This window comes from Opisthorchis viverrini (genome assembly GCF_000715545.1).
Source record: "Opisthorchis viverrini unplaced genomic scaffold opera_v5_250, whole genome shotgun sequence".
In the NCBI taxonomy this organism is placed as follows: domain Eukaryota; kingdom Metazoa; phylum Platyhelminthes; class Trematoda; order Opisthorchiida; family Opisthorchiidae; genus Opisthorchis; species Opisthorchis viverrini.
Genome location: NW_008751905.1, coordinates 512602 through 530643, shown reverse-complemented (window position 1 = coordinate 530643; position 18042 = coordinate 512602). Strand labels below are relative to the sequence as shown.

The following is an 18042-nucleotide window of genomic DNA, read 5'->3' as shown; positions in this document are numbered from 1 at the left end:
ATTAGCCGCTGTGGTTTGAGTCACAGTCCCTGTCTTAAAACTTCCACACTCCAGATCTATTCTATCTCCCGTGTCTAAGGCATGTCTTTGACCAGCGTTTGGTATTCTTCTGCATTCCTTGGTGGTTTGTTTGTCCTTTTGTGCTCACCAATTCTGGTGTGCAATTACCTGACAGTTTGTCCCTATGTAAACCTTAGTACAACCGTTGCAGTTAATTTTATACACGCAGTCTCTAGTCATTTCAACCGGCAAGGGATCTTCCAATTGCACCAAAACTGAGCGTAGCGTTTTTCCCTCCTGGATTTAAACTACCTAGATAGTCGTGGAAGCTGTTCACGTTATCTCGGTTGATTACAACAAAAGTGCCGCCAAAATAGCACCAAAAAACCTTCAGTGGAAAACGGTATCCGGCCAAGGCTATTTGTTCGAAGCCCTCCATATAAATATTAGCTAAAACTGGGGATATTGGAGATCCTATTGCAATAACTTGTTCTTGTGAGTAAACAGTTGTGCCTTTACTTGTTTTCTCGTGAGTTCCGCGTGATCGCACCGCCAATGAGAATCACGAGAATGTCGTCGGAAGGGGTGACCGCAACCCACACTATTGAGCCAACATTCCGCTCGCCGTTGTTTGGTGTGCGGACGTTGACATTGTGCCGTGCCACTAAGCGACAGACTTGTGCATTTGTTGGCCCTACGAACGTGAACAGTTGAGTTTTTTGTATATATTTGCTTACCCTTGTGTAAATGGTACCGCAGAATTACGAACCCAATTCTTTCTTTTGATGTTCGGGATTGTCAAAACTACGCGGCACTCGAAGTTCCGTATGGGGAGCCTCAACAGCCATAATTGGATGTGCACCTCAATATGCTGGATGTTGCGGTACCAAAATTATTTGTTTTATAGCCAGTAGCCACCCGAATGAAAGCCTCTTCGAATTTAACCCCCTAGAAGAGACCACTGTCTTGGCCACGCAGCATTTTCTGTTGAATTAATGGGTGCATTACAGAACCTCATAAAATGGTGACCGCAACCCACCCTATTGAGACACCATTCCGCTCGCCGTTGTTTGGTGTGCGGACGTTGACATTGTGCCGTGCCACTAAGCGACAGACTTGTGCATTTGTTGGCCCTACGAACGTGAACAGTTGAGTTTTTTGTATATATTTGCTTACCCTTGTGTAAATGGTACCGCAGAATTACGAACCCAATTCTTTCTTTTGATGTTCGGGATTGTCAAAACTACGCGGCACTCGAAGTTCCGTATGGGGAGCCTCAACAGCCATAATTGGATGTGCACCTCAATATGCTGGATGTTGCGGTACCAAAATTATTTGTTTTATAGCCAGTAGCCACCCGAATGAAAGCCTCTTCGAATTTAACCCCCTAGAAGAGACCACTGTCTTGGCCACGCAGCATTTTCTGTTGAATTAATGGGTGCATTACAGAACCTCATAAAATTGACCAGAAATTTGGAGCTACTGCTCCAGAACAGGAGAAGGGGCATAATCTAACCGAATTCAGGAGATGCCAACACAAACCGTTGTGGTAGAAGAAGCCTGTCTAGTTATGGAGTTTCGGTAAGCTGCGTTGGTTAACTTCAGGGCGTATTCCTGGTAGAAATTATTTTAACCTGTGGACGTATCAGGTTGCAGAAAATTTCCACATTGTAGCAAGCCATAGGGTGCACTGCAGAGTGCCGGTTTGGTGCTGGCTGATTCGGTTGTCCCGATAAAGGCCCGAAATACATTCTTAAAGAAATGCTTCAGTGAACGCATTTCTGTGTGACTGTCAATTCACCTTTGCTTGGAAAAGTCTATGGATAACCATCTTACACATGATAGTACTGTTAATCACATGGTTAGTGGACTATCAATCGCCACCTTCACGGTGAATCAATGGACAGCTGCAAGGAACACTGGTATCATGTTAGCCTGGAACTTCAAGGAATGGACGGGTGATGATTACATTTGAATACTAACCGGGTAACTCATCCCAGTTACGCATCATACTCCAGTCCGATGATGACATGTAAGAGAACTCTGCATGTTTGTCCGCTGACTTCATGGTGGAATCATCAGGTGATGTCACACTATCCTCCTTTATGAAAACGACAAGTATATACTTGGCATGTGATCTGCTTACTGCTCGCGCTGATCAAACTCGGCAGCTTTGTGTTTCACCAGTCATTGGATTCGTTCATTAGTACACCCCATCCTGACATGTCAATCGTGGTGTCAACCAGTCGCCCATTGCTGCCATGGCTTCATTGGACTTGGCTTCATTACACTTCGGCAACAATCACAGCCTAGCTAGCTCATTAGATGTCACTCACAAGTGTCCCACAACAGTCGACGAACTAACAGCTTTTTGGTGTTGACAGCCGGAACACTGCCGATCTACTCTAAACCAACAGACGGTCGTTTATCCTATTCCAGCGATCGACTGAATTGAGATAATTTACCTAACATCGGTTGGAAAAACACCTGAACACCGATGTGTCATGAATTTAAAACCAGCAGTTTATTGTCTTGATAACAACATCGCCATCAATCCGCTAACCACAGTGTGTGACAGTAACGTTAGCGTACACCTGCTAAACATCTAATAGCTGATTAATCCTTTGTTTACTGTGACAGGTTTGTCTGCATTGACCGGTATTTCCCTCAATGAGTTTCACCTACGTTGGTGCTCTCGAGATAAAATAGTGTTTGTTGTGTCGTCCGGAGGTAACCCGTCAACTCGCGTAAGGAAGAAGCCAAAGTCGAGCACAGGAACAGGTCTTTTTTGCCGCGAAGTAAGGCGGTTTATATACATCGGAAGAAATGGCATGAATTGGCTGAGATTCTCTCTTCAACCGAATAACCAATAGGAACCCAACAGTTATGCACGATTGAGCAGAAAAATAACGAAATGCAACGACCAATAGGAGTCACACGTGAGAGCGGAGCGAGGATAAATCAATAGGGACTCAGCAAGATGCAATCTGGTGTCTGAACGTGTGGTGACGACAAATATAAGCAGAATGTGAGAATTGACCAGAAACGATCAGTCCGTAGTTAAGACGAAATTTTAGACAATTAACAGTTCCGTTCTGGTAACAGTTCCCCCTTTTAAAAATTTGGTTACCTGGGATATGCATAACTTTGTCTTCTTGGGTCAACCTGGAATGGTTGCACGAACCTTCGCTTTCGTTTCGGTCTCGATCTCTTTTCGTGCGGATTTGTATCGTTCTGCTTTTGATTCATTGTATTTGCTGCTCTGGTTTCACCTATATCCAACAACTGGTTAAGGCTCAGTTCCCCTGTATTCGGCGCTGAGTTCATTGTTGAATGGCGCATCTTCAACTGATTCGCATGGCGGATCCACCTTTTCTTTCCGACTTGGACGTCGTATAAGACGTTTCCACGGCGCCGCAGGATGCATCCAGGCTGCCAGGTTGTCCGATTGTTTCCAAAATCCAATGCAAGTACTGAGTCACCAACACGGAACTTCCTTTTGCGTGCACCATGATGTTGATTGAATTGATGTTCCATCTTATGATTCCTGACTTCTAATTTTGGTCGTTTAGGGATCATCAAATCCAATGTTGTTCTCAAGCGCCTTCCCATGAGGATTTCCGAAGGTGATTTGCCGTCAGGAGAATTTGGGTTCGGAGTGATACGGTAATTTAACAAAAAGTTTTCCAATCGCTCTTCGAGAGTCCCCTCTCCCATCGATTTTTGGAGTGCCCGTTTCATCGTATCCACGAAACGTTCTGCCTGTCCATTCGACTGAGGGTGGTATGGGGCAATTCTTGTGTGTTTGATCCCATTCCTTTCACAAAATTCTGCGAACAGTGCTGACGTGAACTGTGGTCCAATGTCGGATACAATGGTTTCCGGGTAGCCATGCTGACTGAACATGTGCCTGAGTTGCCGAATCGTGGACGATGCTGTCGTGCTCTGCATTACAATGGCTTCGGGCCATTTGCTATAGGCATCCACCACTATCATGATTGATGCTCCATAGATTGGTCCGGCAAAGTCAATGTGAACCCTCGACCAAGGCAAATCGGGTGTTGGCCATGTCTGGAGCTCTGTCTTGATTGGTCGTTTTGATGCGTATGCACAATGCGAACAGGAACGGCCAAGTTCTTCCAACTGGCTGTCCATCATTGGCCAGAACACAAAACTTCGAGCAAGCGCCTTCATTCGGTTGATTCCGGGGTGTCCTTTGTGTAGTTGTTTCAGGACACTTTTGCGCAGTACTTCTGGAATAACGATCCGTTCACCGAAGAGCAAGCACGCTTCAATTTCTGATAATGATTCACGTCTGGTGAAAAAATGTGATAGTTCTTTCCTCGGACATCTCTTTGGCCAACCGTTACGAACGTAGCTAATCACTTCCTGTAGGATATAGTCGCGTGCTGTCTCCTTTTGAATCATCCTGGCTGTGACTGGTAAGGAACGTACTGCGTCATGCAATAGGTAACTGACGTCTGGTTCTGTTTTCACTGCAGCGATGATGGTATCTTCAGATCCTCGTTTTTCAGTGTCGATTAGTCTGGATAGGGCATCGGCTTGTCCAATGGAATCCGTAGATAGGTATTTCATTTGGAAATCGTACCCCAGCAGCAACGTGGCCCATCGTTGTAATCGACTGGCTGTATATATCGGAATTCCCTTCTTTGATCCGAAGATTGTCAAAAGCGGTTTGTGATCCGTCAGGAGTGTAAATCGGCGACCATACAGCATTTTGTGGAATTTTTGCACCGCAAATACTATGGCCAATGCTTCTTTTTCAATTTGACTGTAATTTCTTTCGGTCGTCGTCAGAGCTCGCGCAGTGTGTGCCACGGCCTTTTCTGACCCATCCGGAAATCGATGCGAAATCACTGCTCCAATCCCGTAGCTGGAGGCGTCGGTCGCTAGGATTATCTCCAAGTTCGGGTTGTAGTATGTTAGAAGTAAATCAGACTTCAGTAGTGATTTCAGTTTGTCGAAGGCCTGCTGACACTCTCTGGTCCAAATCCACTCTGCATTTTTCGCCAAAAGTTGATTTAACGGGTACCGTAGTCGATGCATTTCCGGCAGAAATTCACTGTAGTGGCTGATCATCCCAAGGAACGATCTCAGTGTGGTGATGTCCGTTGGTGCCGGTAGTCGATCAATTACTTCGATGTTCTCCGGGTCCGGTCTACGTCCATGTTGATCGATTATGAAACCCAGAAATTTGATCGATTTCATGAATAGTTTGCATTTTTCCGCTCGGAGTCGTAATCCATAATCCCTTATTCTGCTCATAACTTCGTCCAATCGTTGGAGCAACTCGGTTTCTGTACTGCCCATCACAATAATATCGTCCAAATAGGCGGCAGCACCGGGGATTCCTGATAGCATCGTATCCATGAGTTGTTGAAAAATTGCGGGCGCAGTTTTCACCCCGAACGGCAGGCGATTATACTGGTACAATCCACGGTGGGTATTTATCGTGAGAAGTTTCCGACATTCTGGATCAACTTCGAGTTGTAAGTATGCTTCCGCCAAGTCCAAGGTTGCAAAGTATTTTCCACCGTTCAGTTTTGCGAAAACGTCCTCTGGAAGTGGCAGTGGATATTCGTGGGGTTCGAGCGCTGCGTTCAATCCTGTCGAAAAATCTGCACACAATCGGATAGTACCATTCGGCTTTTTGATCACCACGATTGGAGCTGCCCATGGAGAGAAATTGATCCGTTCAATCACGTTCGCTTGTTGTAGTCGGTCAAGTTCCTCATCAACCAAAGTCTGGGATGCGTACGGGACCGGTCGTCGAGGTCTGAATATTGGTTTGGCATCTGGTAACAGCGTCAATTTTGCTTGCATTTTTGTGCAATGGCCAAGTTTGGAATCGAAAATGTCTGCGTATCTTGAACAAAGTTGCTCCGTTGAAGTTACTCGAACGTAGGTCGGCACAGCAGTCCGGCGTACATCAGCCTCGGATTGGGTACACACCTTGTTCAATGGCATGTCCAATAACCCCAAATTTTCAATCCAATCCATACCCATGAGGTTAATTTCGGCATTGGACGATACGAACAAGGTTCCTGAGAAACGTATACCCCGGAATTCCACTTCACATTCCATTTCACCGTCAAGATCCATTTGGTCACCGGATGCGTTCTGCGCCACCAATTCGGTTGGTTTGAGTATCGGACGTCCCAGCTTGTTCCAAGTATTTCGAGATACCAGTGTGATATCAGATGCCGTGTCAAGTTGTAGTTTCAATGAAACGTCATTGACGGTAACCGCTACGTATTTTCTGTACAAATTGAAATCAGTTCGAAAGGCTGCCAGAATAGCCTTTGTTTTGGACCAAGATCTTCGAAATCGGTTGGGCTTATGCTGTTTGTACGAGGGGGTTGGACGCACTCGTATGGGTTTGCGATTGGGTCGACAGTGTGATTCTTTGTGACCGATTTTCTTGCAGTTCTGGCACTGATGACTCTTGAATGGACAGAAACGGGAAAAATGCCATTCACCACACTGCCAACAAGCGCTTGGAGGTTTCTGATTTCGAGCAACATCGTGAGAATTAGTGTGCTTGACCATCGTTCTGCAAACCTGCGGCTCTTCCTGATGACCGGGTCTCTCGATCATTCTAGTATCGTGTTTCAAGTTTATCAGCCTTTGGCACTCGGCTGTGATGGCTTGCAACGTCAGGTCTGGCTCCTGTTCCAGTTTGTGGAGTATATGTGTTCGGATGTCTGCGTCTGAATGCGATTGTAGGCTGCAGACGAACACGAGACTTTTCAGTTGGTCTGGTGTCATGGTAGCCAACTTGAAACGCTCACACTCCTTGTTTACTATCCCGGCATGTGTGACGAAATCATGGGAGTCACACTTTGTGAGCTTCAGGCAATTATATCGGATGCTGAATAGAGATGCCTGTTCTCCGAAAATTTGGGTCAGGGTCCGGACAGTTTCATCGAACGAAAATTCACGTGGGTTTTTCGGCAGCACAAAATTCGAGTATCGTTCGTGTTCCACTGCACCGAGTTTTCTCAGCAGGAGACGAACTTTCCAAGAATCATCTTGATTTGCCAACTCTACTCGGAAGATGTCTTCATACTTCTGGAACCACGATTCAAATGTCACTCCTGATAAACCATCGAAAGCGAATTCGGATATGGAAGCAGCAATGGCATCAACTGATGGCTGATTCTTGTCCACAGCGGTTTCGGACTTGAGGTTCAATTTTTTTGAAAGCATTTCAATCAGCTGTTTCTGGGATTCTTCAAATTGTTTCTGTTGGATTTGGAGGAGTTGCTGCATTTGTTCGAATGAAATTGCCATTTTGTCCACACAATCCGTCGCCAAGGTTGTTGTGTCGTCCGGAGGTAACCCGTCAACTCGCGTAAGGAAGAAGCCAAAGTCGAGCACAGGAACAGGTCTTTTTTGCCGCGAAGTAAGGCGGTTTATATACATCGGAAGAAATGGCATGAATTGGCTGAGATTCTCTCTTCAACCGAATAACCAATAGGAACCCAACAGTTATGCACGATTGAGCAGAAAAATAACGAAATGCAACGACCAATAGGAGTCACACGTGAGAGCGGAGCGAGGATAAATCAATAGGGACTCAGCAAGATGCAATCTGGTGTCTGAACGTGTGGTGACGACAAATATAAGCAGAATGTGAGAATTGACCAGAAACGATCAGTCCGTAGTTAGGACGAAATTTTAGACAATTAACAGTTCCGTTCTGGTAACAGTGTTCATGAAACCAAAACAATCTAGAGTTCCGGTGGCCGCAACCCGCGCCATTCGTTTCGTTCTACGAGGCTCCAAATGGGTTTTGGTTGGAATCGTCCTGAGATTGAAGAATTTCACTCACTCCGAGAAAGGAGGCTGTGCATCCAACGCGCCAACCGATTCGTTCTACGAGGCTCCAAATGGGTTTTGGTTGGAATCGTCCTGAGATTGAAGAATTTCACTCACTCCGAGAAAGGAGGCTTACCTGTGCATCCACCATAACTCGAGGGTTCCCATATTCAGGAGTTTGTTCTTGTCATCTGCACACTACTGTTTAAAAGATCCCTCCTGAGCGGAAGCACACGCATGATACGAATTTCCCGTCTGCTTCCTTTCTAGTAGTCTAACCATTCGTGTGTCATTCATTCGGGTCAACATGCCACATGGAAACTTCGTAACTCCCCGCTATAGAGGTTGCACTGTTGAGCAGATCCTAGAAGAAAACGACCCACAGTCCTGTGGAGAAAAGGGGCGTCGTTAGTCTAATCCATAGCGCGTTTCACCATCACTGGAGTTTGTCGTTTGAGTGTGGTAGCAGTTAAGATGATAATAATGTGTGAATTACCAGCTGACTGCACACAAGCGATTGTATGGGTTGAAACCACGACGGTTGTTCAGAAAACTGCAGTGCTTCAGCCGTGTTATCGGGTGTGCATTTATCACTATCACGCATCGCGGTTCACACGGTTACTCCTCATCTTTCACTACAGCAAATTCCAAAAACAACTTGCTAAGGGTGACAGTGGAACAACCAATCCCATACAGAGTATGCGTCGATTCCCCGAAAACCTAAATATTTTAGGTTCAAAGTAATCGGAAATACATAGAGTTTTCGGACATTTGAAAGTCTAACGAGAACCTACAGAGTGAACAGCTGCAAGGCCTGCTCCTGATTAATTAAATAAAAACAGACATATAACCGCCACGGTCCAAAGGCAAGCTAGGGGTCTGCTGCTCGCTTACACATGAATAAGATGATATCGATCGATTATTAATTATGTTGAACTACACATTGTGTACAGGTCCCAACTCCAGTTGAGGAAGTGCTTGTTTCTGCGGGTTTTCGATTTACTTGTCACATGTGTAAGGAACAGTAAGAGAGGACGCAGCGTAACCCTCTTTAAAAATTATATGGTCTTCACAACAGGTGAAAAATATATGTATACCACCGTGTGTAGGTGTCTGATCCAGATGGGGACACAAAAGACTGTCCATTTGTCTTCGCGACAGAGGGACAACATGAAACAACCAAACTTGGAGGAAAAGGGCGAGCATACATAAATAAACCGTTTTCATCTTTCGAGTGACGAAACAAAGGACGGCGCTGATCAGTTTCACCGATTTCTGGCTTTTGAGTGCTCATGTTTCCAACTGGTGGAATCGGAGAGGAATGTCCCAACTAAGAGGACTAGACGACTCAAAGTGTAGAAATACATCGTATATGATGATACTCGTCCAATCCACTTGAGCTTTTGGGGAATGGAGAAGAGACTAGTTTGGTACAAATTCGAGAAGGGTAGCAGAAGTGGTAGATGAAAATATCAGGCGCTGTTCGTGTACAAGAATATTTCGAATGGCATGTGAAAGTATGGATTATAGACATGTATATGTGATGCGTCTGCATAGAAAGTGGAAACCTCAAGCTACATCATACAGTTGAAAGTCAGAAACCCCTTCCATTTTGGTCTCGTAGTCAAATCTTTTAGGACAACAACGTGTGAGGCAACAATCCCTCATTAATCGTATGCATTTGGTTGGCGCTCGGAAACACCCTTCCACATTTTCGTCTTCCCATTCCGGTGTGGCGAGTTCTTTGCCTCTTTCCCATCGGGCCACACTTGACAGGGGTATGCAAAGTAGACCGGAAACGAAGAGCGCGATACCGCCAAAAATAAATGTGACGTTGAAATTCCCGAATGTGTCATACATGAATCCTGTTGGGAGGAGAACAAAGATACGGAAACGAATCAAGACTAAGATTGTTGTAAATGGACAGTATCTGGTTGTCAATATTAGCTTGTTGTTTGATATTGCAAATTCACTGGTTTAGATGATTTAGATGATTTCTCGTGCGTCGTTGCAACATACTTGTAAAAAAGAAGGATGCAAGACTGTTCGAATATTCCCCACACGCCGAAGTGGAAAGCGATTATAACCACTGGTAGTGGGCTAAACAGTAGAACTGTGATTAGGGGTTCAGTTGAAAGATAAGTATGAAGGGGAATATAGAATTAAGAGTGGAGACGAAGTTCCCTAGACGACTGGACCTGAGAAAGTCCAGGTGTTTGAGCACCGGCCTGGCGGACGGAACTAAGTGGTCCAGTTCCACTCACTGAAGTAGATCTTTCATTCAAGACATGTGCACTAGAGCGTATTTTTCTTCTTATTTTGTGCCCAGTGAGATTTAAATGATCCAAAAAACGCCAGACAAAACGGTTGTGAAAGGTATCATTTTCTCAGGATGTAGATGAATTCTACTGAAACTTATATAGGGTTCCGTATGATATGAACTGAAGCAGAATCGATCCAGTCACGATGAACGTGGAACATTTGGATTAACACAAACTGCGACCCGGAAGAAAACTGATGGTACGAATGAAGTTATCAAGAAATGTAAACAAGAATGCATGGATTTTGGGGAGCTCGAATCGAGTTGTTTAGACACACAGCTTTGAATTCGGTTCCGTCGGTCGTGATTCAGGGTCCAATGTTCAAAAACAGACCACTGCTAATAGTTATTGTGCACCAATGTTTAGGTAAATTTCTTATGATAATGAGCTACCTGGTGAAATACGTATGAATCCACTTCTTTTTCTACGATACCTCAGGTTATGGTTGTCTATCCGTTCATTTTGAACGCGTATTCGGTGATTCTCCGACGTGAGGTTAGTGCATCCAAGAGTTACTTTGTTGACAGAGAACATTTTCAGCTCAGGCATCGGGTAACACTAAATTGTTAATCACAATAGCAGATGTAACCGTGTGTTTGAAATTAAGTATTGGTAGTAAACTGCTGCTCGCAGGTACCACCGATCCGGCACTATAGGCAACCTTATTTGAAGCCGTTCACAAACAGCGTGCCTCCACTAATTAGTACTTTTGGCCCATTCTAATCGACTCAGCGGCACACTTTCAATTTAGATTAATTTATTGCTTGAATGCTGCACCTAGGCATCTTCTATCTCTTTCGGGACCCTCGATCAGATAGCGCGTTCTCTCGAGGCATACTCGTATGGATCAATGAGGACAATGGAAGTGACCACTGATGACTGGTTCAAATCCTTAGCAATCCTCTGCTCACCAAGTATTCTCTCCATTGGCTTGGACGTCTATGGATTGTGTGCCATCTGCTAACTGAATCTAATGGTTTAAACATCCATCCCCTTCATGATATGCACATTGCTGAGCACGGCTCGCATGTCATTCATGGCCACTAGGTCACTTAATACCGACTTAGTGAGCATGATTTGTGTTTTTGGGATTTTCGGCTGTACACGCTGCGTACTGTATAAACTCCTGGTTACCGTTTCTTCATTGCCAAACTGAGCATGAAATTTCGTGACTTTATGTTGAATCGGGGCCGAAATATTGACCTAATTAACATTCCATTCAGTATATCAGCTCTAGCACCATCCCTGCATTACACTAAGTTCATCAGAGAAAACTAAGGCCTTCAGGCAACTTGGGTTTCCAGTTATTTTGTTCGAAGAGTATGGAGATAATCACAATGCCGTCAATAAAAACTCTGTTGCTCGTTAGGTTAATTTTTCCAGACCACTTATTGAAAGCGCCGCATTTTTGTTTGTCTCATACGGCAGAGTAAATCAATCCAATCAAACTGAAGCCCTTTCATACTAACTTGCTCTGCAGATGAGTGGAACTGTTTCGGCTGGAATTATGGGATCCGGTTCGTAGGGAAGCAATCACAGAACGAAAGTTGTTACGCTTAAATCTGTCGATGTGACAAGTGTGACTCAATCTTATACCTGCTGATATTTTTCATCGGTTCCGCCTGTAGTGACGTGGTGGTACTGTACACCACTAATCGACATAGGTAGTGTCGAAACAAGCCGAAGGATGAAATGAGAAGGAAACGCGAGCGAGGAAACACTTTTCCTGGGACACGTGGTATTCCTCCGACAACAGTCATTCAAGGTTCGATGGTTGTGTAACAGGAGTTGAGATTTTAAATAGAGATTTTGCCCTATGAAGCGGGAAGGCCACGCACAGATTGGCCTCACTTACAGCACGAAACCTCCATCGAGTGTACCAAATCTCCCCATACTACCAACAATCTGTAAGTAGCTCAGAGGAAGAATCAATTCACGAGTTGGAAAGATCATATGTCTGATAAGTCGTCAGTCAAGGAATCGGCAAAACCTAGCAATGTGATGTGGATTCCGTGATATAAGGACGAGTGGCGCTCTGTCCTGTTCACGTGCGAGTTACTCACAGTTCTGATTAGCCACTCGTAGTCGAATGGTTTAGGTTTGTGCGGAGGTCTGGGGCCAATGTCTGGACTACTGAATAACAGTTAACGTGGTGTCGATATTCATTGGGTGCCCTGTGTCTAGTGGAAGTGCTAGGGTTAAGCTATTGATTGGGTGTGTATCTGCTCCTAACAGTCAGACGAACGATTCGACAACTTCCTCATTCTTATACTAATGTGGCATGCTCCGCAGGAACAAACCAACTGGCATATTCACATAGGGCTGGTCAGACAAGGAAGCTAGTCTTTCAGAATTTGTTTTAACAAAATGTGACGAGTAAACGGTCGATCCAGGAGAGAGGCAAAGAAGTGATGCGTTTTAATAGGCAACCACTTAGTAGGATGAGCTTGATAAGTGTCCACTACGGAGGCCGATCGGCACTGTGTTGGAGATATGGAAGATGAACGAAGTTTTGTCCGGCTGACGGTGTTTTACTCACCGATGGGAAAACGTTGATCAATGGGAGCACAGTGTGCTATCTGTTTCTGAGGCTGGGAGATTAAAGAGCATTTCTTCTTCACTAAATAAGGATCCTTATTGCAAAACGATTCTAAGCAGGAAAAAGTACTTCCGTTTTGTGGGTACTATTTGTTTGAATTATCCTGAAGAGAGAATACTGTACTGATTCCCCACAATGGGCATCCTAGCTGGCTTGGTAAACGATAATGAGGTGCGATTTTACCTGAGGATAGTCAACACACATTTCGCAACCGCAGATTAATGCCACTTATTGGACATTTCTTGTTGTGTCCTGAAGGATATTCAACCATTCGTGGCATCACGTGCGACAGATGTTTTTCTTTCGCTGTTGACACGTCCTTTCGAGGGGGGATATATGGCATATTAGATACACGTTCGTTACTACTTAACTGCCACGTGCGAGACTCATATGACACTGTGTTACGGCTAGTGAACCGGCCGAAACGCATACTCACTAACCTTAACAGACGCATGGAATTATGCAATGCACATCAAAGCCCACGTAGAATAAGGGAAAGGATCGTGGAAACAGCTTGGATGATTAGCGTCACGTCGCTTCCACTTCATTTGCAACAGATATTCTATAATATAACCGCGCGACTATGAACAGTGCTCATGATATATTAGGTTCTTAATTCTTGAGGGACAACCGAATTTGGTCTTTGCCAAATCGTACTAACGTAAGCAACTGGGTTGGTTGTAGTCTGTGATTTTTCCTCTGCGTCTGTTTTCACACACAGCAAAAGCTACACTGAGAATCAGACAGAATTTCAGATTAGCTAGGGGTTCTGCTTGGCGATAAAGATCAGTAAAAGCGAATAAGGGAAGAAGACGTCAATTGTAGTGGAGGAAGGCAGTTAAATGTAGGGCTTTTAGTAAGATGAAACATTGTGCGAAAAATCTCTTACATTCCTATGCTTTCAAATGGAGATAAAACTGGCGGTCAAAACTGAGACGCAGGTCCCGATGCTAAACAAACTGATATTAACTGTTCAGAGAATTGTCACACCAAATACGAATTCACACAAAAGTGCCCATCATGAATTCGAATTAATTAATGGATTACTTGTAGAACGCCTTTATCCACAAAACTCCATCTAACTTGCCAAAATACTCCGCTTCGGTTATTATTTCTCACAAGAGAATTCTGACAGTCTGGTGTTACACATCAACGTTCAGTCACGAAATAGAAACGACATTCTGCGTCGACAGTGCGGTCCAGACATGCAACAACATACGATGGCGAATCAATTCCAAAATAGACCGCGTAAACTGAGCTCCGTACCAAAATTAGGCCTGCAAATTGATCCATAGGGTTGGGGAAATTGATCCAAGTCAGCCTCTTATGGCGGAAAATCAATTTTCAGACACATACAAAAGCATGGTTAATCTTTTGGAAGATCTATAAAACCGATGGAATCCAAGTCTGAAGCGATATGATCACTGGAGAAAGTAGAGTTCATTTTGGCTAGTACGGACCGCCGCGGCCTTGTGTGTGGGCCGAAAGGATAAGCGTTTTGTTAACCTCGAAATTCCTTTCGGAGGATTAGGCCAGACCGAATATGATTCGGAAATTTTGGAATGGCGGTCAATTGCAGTTGTAAGGTTAGTTGTTGGAGCCGGTAACCCATATTCAGGAGAGGTGGCACCACCGTAAACGATGTACCGTCAACCTGTATAGGGTGACACCAGTGCACACACATATCGACTGAACTCACAGATCACTTCGTTATCCAGAAAATGTTTTTTTTTCAATTAAACATCTATGGCGTTGCTTCAGATTTTTCACTGGGAGCACTGCGGTAGAGTACACATCATACTAGGTATATGCTGTTAGTAGGGATGATGTCTGGGTTCAGGGACATTATTGAGGTTGGGAGTAGTCTTAGGTCTGGTAAAAGTTGAGTTACGGTAGAAATAATGGTGAATTCAGAAGTAGGAAGATCAGGTTTGGTTACCGAACTCTGTAAACGGCTTAATCTCACATGAATCTCGTCGCACAGTTCAAAAATATACAACTACATGAAACAGGAGCCGTATGATGGAAAGTGACTCGCATATTGGCACCAAGTTTCGGGTCAATACAGCGTCCAATAAAACTGGTTTCATTGTTTTTGACGGATGCATGTGTCTGCGTTTTGCTAGTTAAAATTGGCCTAACAACATGGATTTGTTGTGCTGAACTGTTTTCTGGCCAAGCAATTTGCTAGGTCTCTTTACCTAAGGCTTGGCACAAACCACACTCCATTAGACCGGAATCTGCAATGTTCAAGCAGACAGCCGTTTAGTTAAGGCTTTGAAGGACCATCACACTAGTTATTCAGCCGAGCTAGCGGGTCGAAAAATGTCCAAGCTTCATTCGACTCACCACATGGAAATTCAGGTGACATAACGTTAAATTAGTACACTTTGCTCTAGTTTGATCTCTTATGGCAATCTGTAACGTCGACCATGACAAGCCTGTTTGAAATGCCCACGAAAGCCATGAGACCGACTCCTTCTGCTGCGCCGCACAGGTATTCAAAGCCGGATTACAGGATTTTTAACAAGATCAAGAAACACGGAAATGGCTGAAACGAGAATAACCACTTATCCGGAAGATATTGTGCGCAGAAGTCAGTTGTAACATACGACGTGCATGAGCCTTAATCCGGGTAACCTAACTTACAGTCAAATCAGATGTTAAACCATAAGGTCGCTTCAAATAAGTTGAAGTCTGTTGCCCGGAAAACCTTCACACAACTGGCTGAGAAATAAGAAAGTTAAGAGATATTCTCTGTACCGAACACTTTTCACGGATCCTGTACAAGTACTCTGGCTATCTGAATGCACTTTTCATTTCCAGTAAGTGTAGGTACATTGTAGGTACAATGTACGGTGCAGTGTACATTAGGTAGACAACAAATGTTTAAGCTATATATTTCTCGATGCCACAACGAATACTAAACGGAAATATTTAGCGAAAAGAACGGTGGAAAAATAGCCCGAAAACACTAAAGATAGTAATGTAGACACAGTCCAATGAGAATAACGCACGAGTACAGGGATGACGGGTTATGTAACCAACCTACCTAGAGCGGGTGGAGCACCGACAACAGCAATGCCTTGAAACAGGAGGAGAAATCCGAACGCGTTGCTGAGACGATCCAGGCCGATCAGTTCCACAATCAGAATTGTTCGTACAGCGATAAACGCAGCTACGGCGGATTTGAAACATGCAGAAATTACCCTTAAAAGACAACGAACAAGTTCCAAACGAATGAAAATCACCTCTATATCATTTTAGGACTACCTTGGGCTTAATTGTAGGTAAAACAATGCAAATTCGGGGCAAAGCGGACTGCGCATGATCTGATATTAATACTAGGTTTGAATCCTAAACAGCTTCCACTCCGAAGATCGAAATCCAAGTCAGTGTGAAAGAACCTCCTCGTCGTGGGTGATGAATAGTGATTTATGCTCATCGAATGAATTCGACATCGTGCACATGTGGAGCAAACGATTCAAGATACACATTTGATTGCTTCCGGATAACCCTGCAGCAGTTGGAACCTTTGACCATCAAGCGAAAGGAAATCGGTTGGCCTTCCTTCTAGGGGCCGCATTCTGGATCCCGGCTGACAGCGATTGTGTCATGTCCTAAGGACGCTCCCTCTTCTCTGAAATCTTCTTTGAGGACTTGCTGTAGCTGACAGATCTACCCTGGAGGGACATTACAGCAATTGAAGATGGGATATACACAAATGGTTATACAGACCCTGGATCACTTGACACACCGAACATGCAACATCTGACTTAGTGGTTCCTGCCGGTAAGTCACATTAGCCGCCACCTATTTTGTCGGTTCGTTGCATTCAGAACCATATTTCAAAAGCACACAAATCATTGCTTGTTGATGACATGGTGGTATCAGTATGAAACACTAAGACTTATCGGGCGGGGTTACCATAAGAAAAATTGATGCATGCTGAGCAAAAACTGTCAGTCTCATGAATGCCTAATGATGATCCATAAAACAGTAGTCGAGAAAAATGGAATACCAGAATACCGTACCAACAGGTAGTCGTGAGTGAACTCAATAGCCGGCACTCTCCGAACCACGAGTGAAGCTCAGAATCCAAGTAATAAGGGTGGCAACTATTTTGATAAAAAGGACGCAAACTGATGCGTCAATGTTGTCGCGCGTATATTTATTCCGAGATGCCCGAAATGGGGATAGATACACACAGCCGTCATACACTTAAACGGGCACGTAGTAGATCAATATTTACTGTTACCTACCTATGACGAATCCAAAGAAACAGGCATAGAACATCATTCCTGAGTAGGTGCGCAACAAAGGCAGGATGGCTGTAGCGACTCCAGAAACGAGCAGCGAGACATTGTTGACCAGAACGATGTTGACCCAAGGACGATCGGAAAGCCAGCCTGTATCCAGAAATAATGAGGAGCGTTAAGGTACACATGAGCAAACAAACGGTGCACCAGCCGATAGTGGTGTTCGCGCCGAACAGAGGTGAAAAGATTGTTACTGTCAGACAATCGGAGACTGGGCTTCCAAAATTCCAGGCAAGAAAATGAGAAAAATTCGGCAAAAGGTATCGATCAGATGGTTCTTATAACTGCTATTTCGAAATCTTATGTTTCAAATCGGGTCAGCTCACCTGTCAATGCAGTGAATATTCCAGCCTATGTTCACACGACTTTCTAAACCACCTGACGCTATTTATGAGATGTGTCCACACTGTAATATATGAATCATCATCTTTTTTACGTTTTCAACAGACCAGCGAAACACAGCCTGTTGCGTTGCTAACACGTAATTGAATTTCTTACTGGCATCTAACCGTGATCTAAATATGAAATCAGTTGTGATTTTGTAAGCTATTTCTAGCCTTGGACTCCACGAATTCCTGTACAATAACCCGACACTGAATAGGTGACCGCATTCTTTTGTGTTTTATTGTATTCATGCCGGTGTTGATATGACAGGGTTTCACAAGTAACGTGTAAATATCTGCCAACCTCTATAGGTAGGAGACCCAAAGCGCTTGGAGCAGCCTCTGAAAGTGACAAAGTGAGTGTGATGAGGGGAATAGGTGCAACTCAGTTCAACCGTAAGTAAGAATAAAAAGGCTTTTAAGTGAGTACGACTTAAATGTGGGGTTAGCACCGTAAGTAGGTGCCTTTCCCAGTGTACTATCGGAAGTACAAAGTTCTACATTTACAACTCACAACAAAACTTCACTTGAGTCTTTTTCGTTCAATCCGTCAATTATCCTAACAACCAGGTCTCAAC

The 18042-nt window shown here is 44.2% G+C and overlaps 2 protein-coding genes across 2 annotated transcripts in view; one reads left to right on the top strand and one right to left on the bottom strand.

Moving 5' to 3' along the window:
• Positions 1 to 8880: 8880 nt before the first annotated feature.
• The window catches only part of T265_08995 (hypothetical protein), a gene marked incomplete at both ends in the record, with an annotated part of 53522 nt that continues 44360 nt past the window's right edge, over positions 8881 to 18042 (bottom strand). The window contains 3 exons of the mRNA XM_009174945.1: positions 8881 to 9707; positions 15815 to 15940; positions 17025 to 17171. Of these exons, the coding sequence (XP_009173209.1) occupies positions 9412 to 9707; positions 15815 to 15940; positions 17025 to 17171 (569 nt within the window). The remainder of the gene's footprint in view (positions 9708 to 15814; positions 15941 to 17024; positions 17172 to 18042) is intronic.
• T265_08994 (hypothetical protein) overlaps positions 10397 to 18042 on the top strand; it is a gene marked incomplete at both ends in the record, with an annotated part of 36545 nt that continues 28899 nt past the window's right edge. The window contains 2 exons of the mRNA XM_009174944.1: positions 10397 to 10507; positions 10602 to 10658. Coding sequence (XP_009173208.1) covers positions 10397 to 10507; positions 10602 to 10658 — 168 coding nt within the window. The remainder of the gene's footprint in view (positions 10508 to 10601; positions 10659 to 18042) is intronic.